The sequence below is a fragment of the Tachysurus vachellii genome, chromosome 13 (genome assembly GCF_030014155.1).
Source record: "Tachysurus vachellii isolate PV-2020 chromosome 13, HZAU_Pvac_v1, whole genome shotgun sequence".
Taxonomy (NCBI): domain Eukaryota; kingdom Metazoa; phylum Chordata; class Actinopteri; order Siluriformes; family Bagridae; genus Tachysurus; species Tachysurus vachellii.
The window spans coordinates 1,722,906-1,727,500 of NC_083472.1; the positions used below are offsets into that span (position 1 = coordinate 1,722,906).

The following is a 4,595-nucleotide window of genomic DNA, read 5'->3' on the forward strand; positions in this document are numbered from 1 at the left end:
ACTCTTGACACCATTAGAAGATGTATAGAGGAAATGATGATCTGATTTATTATCTGATTTATCAGTCAGTCTCACGCTGTGTGTTTTTCAGGGTCACGACACAGAGCCAGAAGCTGTGTGTCCGCGGAGTCTCTGCTACGGGAAAGTGAAGCTTAACACTGCAGCTGTCACACAACTGAAATGCACACACACACAAAAAGTAATTCAGCACACCATGTTTGTCTAGAACAAAGCTTCAGTTCATCTTCAGTGCCTAACGCTGAGTAAAATAAAATAATAAACACTGTCGGTCTCATGATTTCATTCCATCGGTTTGATACCGAAGTGCTGCTGAATTCTGATTGGTCAGAAGGTGTCAATTCGTTTTCGATAACTAATACGTTATCGTTTCTATAGTAACGGCTCACACACAGGGACGTCTAGAGCAGACCTCCGAATACACAGCGTGTAGATGTTAATATGGTGAAGTTCTCCAGTGTCAGAGCTTTAGATTTATGTATGTATTTATTTACTATTTTTATTTATTTAAATCAAACAGATGTTTACGCTCCTTCGTGAAAAGCTGTTATAGTGGTTATAGTGTAGTATAGTATAGTATAGTGTAGTATACAGTAGTATAGTATAGTATAGTATAGTATAGTATAACAGAAACTCCATGTAATAATCAATAAATAGATAAAACATACAAGAGGAATAAAACCTGCTTTTATAGGAAAATAATCAACTTCAAGAACGTAAGTGTAAATCTTATATGTTAGCTGTGCAGAGAGAAGCAGTAACTAACTAACTTACCTCAGAGCATTGTGTGTGTGTGTGTGTGTGTGTGTGTGTGTCTGTGTGCGTGTGTATTTTGAGGGAAAAAATATTTATAATAATTGCTCAAATATGATCATGTGATTCCGTCAGTTCCTACATCAGACATTTTCTGTTTTTTCCCCAACTTTTTTTTTCCTTTTTCTGCTGTGTGTGTGTGTGTGTGTGTGTGTGTGTGTGACAGAGAGAGAGAGAGAGAGAGAGAGAGAGAGATAGAGAGAGAGAGAGGACTGTCAGGATAAAGAAGACACACCTTGATGTGTTTAGCATCGCTGTCTCATCTTTAATAGTAATAATGTACAGTTAGGATGGACAGAAAAGACAATAATAAAATGCAGGGAAACAACACATTATGATATAAACAGAATACATATAAAAACATAAAAAAGTTTGTGTCTGTGTGTGTGTGTGTGTGTGTGCCTGGGGTTGATGTTGATTGTAATGTAAAGGGTCGAGAACATGCTGCCGTTAATTCTACTAGTGAGCATTCGCTAAGTGAGAGAGCTGGAAGAACTGTTCACGTTTGCATAGTGTATATCTGTGTGTGTGTGTGTGTGCGTGCGTGTGTGTGTGTATTTTGTTAGCATCTCAACACGCTGCTGTAAATGTTCTATTTCTCCAGACTGAAGCTAATCTTAGCGCGTCAACACGTCACATGACAAGAAAATGAAACTTAGCGAGTGAAAATATCTCCAACTGAATCGAAAGTATCAAATATCTGTTATTATTAGATTCCAATGAACCAAATATTTGCTCATGACTCTTATTTAACAAGTATTTCTATAGAGAAACCTGACAAAATAATAAACATTTAAAGCTTAATGTGAAAATATTGATATTTGAGTTCCAGTCACCTCATAATCGCGGAAATGGCATTTTCTCTCTCTCTATATCTACATACTGTATATAGATATTTGTCTATTTCTCAGTAGACCATCATTTTAAACAATTTTTCAGCGTTTTAAAAGTTATGATATTTACGTTACTTGAAAGATGATTAGCTAAACTAGCCTGACGATTTTCTCTGCTAACACATTAGCTGGAGAGCTTAGCCTTTAATATTCAACTGCTTATTTAGTGAGATTTATTTAAGCAAGTAAATAAAAGCCATTTTGGGAGAAAGAGTAGAATTACGAATAATATTTACTCATAAGGAATTTCAGCTGATGTTGCCGTGAGTTTTTGGAGTTTTATTTTGAAAGAAAAATGTATTATATCTTACGAAGATAAAAAAAAAAAAACAAAACAAAAAAAAAAAAAACAACGGTTTCATTTGGACAGAATGAAGACATGTCTTCAAATCTGTCAGGTACTTTAAAGAAAAACAATGTGAGCTTGTCTATGGGCTCTAATATGTACACTATACTACACACACACACACATCACACAGTGTATATGATCAAATGGAGTCTATATATATATATATATATATATATATATATATATATATATATATATATATATATATATATATATATATATATATATATATGAGAGCTGTGTGTGTGTGTTTGTGTGTGTGTTTGAAATGGAATGACCAGGCTTGTAATTAGCTATCAGAGGACTGGTAAATTAAATCCTCTTCGTCATTTAAAACGTAAGATGCACTTCGCCATGTGTGTGCAGTAACAGTCAGCGTCCACACGAGGGCGCCTCACATCATCTAACTGGACTTCCAGAGCTGCGACACAGATCAGTTACAGATAAAAAAAAAAACATCATCATGCTTCTGGAATGTTCCAAAATACATGTGGATGCAGATCAATTGTGTGATTGTGTGTGTGTGTGTGTGTGTGTGTGTAACCTGGGGGTGTTACTCATACGAGCAGGGTATTTAAAAAGGAGTGTGTGGTGCTGGCAGAGGTAAAGGACGTAGGCCTCGTTAAAAGATTTTCCCCTTTTTCTTGTTCTTCTCCATGGTTCTGAAAAAAGAGATGGGGATAAAATTTAGAAAACATTAGCAAAAATGAATGAATCAATACCGATAACGCAAAAAAGGTGTGTGTGTGTGTGTGTGTGCGTGTGTGTGTGTGTGGGTGTGTGTGTGTGTTGCAGGAGGAGTACATGACAAATATTAGCATCAGATGACTGTCGACCGGATGAAGAATGAAGAAAAGTGTGTTTGCTCTGTGTGTAGAAAAGTGGAGGTGTGTATAATGGTGTGTGTGTGTGTGTGTGTGTGTTACAAGAGTACATGACAAATTTTAGCAGCAGATGAACTTCAACTGGATGAAGAATGAAGAAAAGTGTGTTTGTTCTGTGTGTAGGAAAGTGGAGGTGTATATAATGGTGTGTGCATATGTGTGTGTGTGTGTGTGTGTGTGTGTGTGTGTGTGGGTGTGTGTGTGTTTACTTGGAGGCGTCGAGTTTCTGCTGCTCCAGCAGCCGTTGCTGCACCTCCCAGTTTGCTTTCTCCTCCTCATACTGCCTTCTCTTCTCCTCCAGCTCCTTGTACTGCACCTCCAAGTTTCTCTTCATCTGCTCATGTCTCCTCTCCAGCTGCACACACACACACACACACACACACACACACACACACACACAGTTATACATACAGTACATCAAATACATGTCTTTGTTTAAAAAAATACCATAATGTTTACATGTATTTCAATAAGACTAATTTTTAGATACACAGAGTTCAGTGATACGACCAACATCACACACATCATGATACTTTAAAATATTTGTATGATACACAATATAAATGTATCGTGATATATAGTTCATAAAGGAAAAAAATCCCAAGATAACATTAATCAGTATTGTTCCGTTTGTTTTCTTTCCTTGTCACTGACTTTAAGCATGATTTTACATTTCTGAAGCTTCCTCAGATCTAATTTATTTTCAAACAGGAAACAGTATGATTGATTGATTGATTGATAGATTGATTGATTGATTGAAGCCTCTAATACATTATTAGGTCAAACCCACAGCACCTTTATAATCAGTATATAATCACATTAATTGTTCAGAGACATTTTCCTTCGGTCAAACGTCATTTAGATATAAAGTATTTGAAGAGTTTCTTCTGAAAGACTGACATGTGGCTGTCAGCACACAGTGAACTGTAACACACACCTTACTGTCATGATGACACTAACACACTCACACACACACACTCACACCCTTAATCACAATGACAAATTCTTATAATATTTACGCTGCATTATTTACACAAGGGGTGGAATAATATAACTGTGAGAATGTACAGAATAATAAATTCACACTCACACACACTCACACACCCACACTCACACAATCACACACCCACACACACAATCACACACACACACTCACACACACACACACACACACACCTCAGCCTCAGAGTCCTTCAGTTTCTGTTTCTTCTCTTTGACCTTCATCTCAAAAACCTGCTCCATTTCACCCTCCATCTTCTTCATCTTCATCACATGCTCCCTCCGCTCCTCTTCCATCTGAGCTAGTGGGCTCCTGGATCACACACACACACACACACACACACAGTCAAAAGTCTTCATCTCAGAACAGACTCATATTTCTACATTTTTCATTCTTTATGGAAGAAACAATGAGGTTTCTGTTGCTGTGTCATGGAATTAAAATGCTGTTTTTTATTGTTGCCACTGCTAGAATCATGACCGATCCCTCCGGCTCCCACAGACAGTTCGATCGATCCCGTCTGCTCTCAAAGACACTCTTAACTAATCCCACCAACCCTCAAAAAACTCTAACTGATCCCGCCTAATCCCAATGACACGCTCAGCCAATCAAAGCCCTTCCCACAGAAATCTTTCTTG

At 37.3% G+C, this 4,595-nt stretch overlaps 1 protein-coding gene across 2 annotated transcripts in view; it reads right to left on the minus strand.

Moving 5' to 3' along the window:
• Positions 1-1,071: 1,071 nt before the first annotated feature.
• Positions 1,072-4,595, minus strand: part of septin15 (septin 15) — a 32,927-nt gene continuing 29,403 nt past the window's right edge. For both annotated transcript variants that reach the window (XM_060884954.1, XM_060884953.1), the window contains exons 11-13: positions 4,134-4,269; positions 3,167-3,312; positions 1,072-2,735 (exon numbers count right to left, since the gene is read on the minus strand). In XM_060884954.1, the coding sequence (XP_060740937.1) occupies positions 2,696-2,735; positions 3,167-3,312; positions 4,134-4,269 (322 nt within the window). In that variant the 3' untranslated portion in view covers positions 1,072-2,695. The remainder of the gene's footprint in view (positions 2,736-3,166; positions 3,313-4,133; positions 4,270-4,595) is intronic.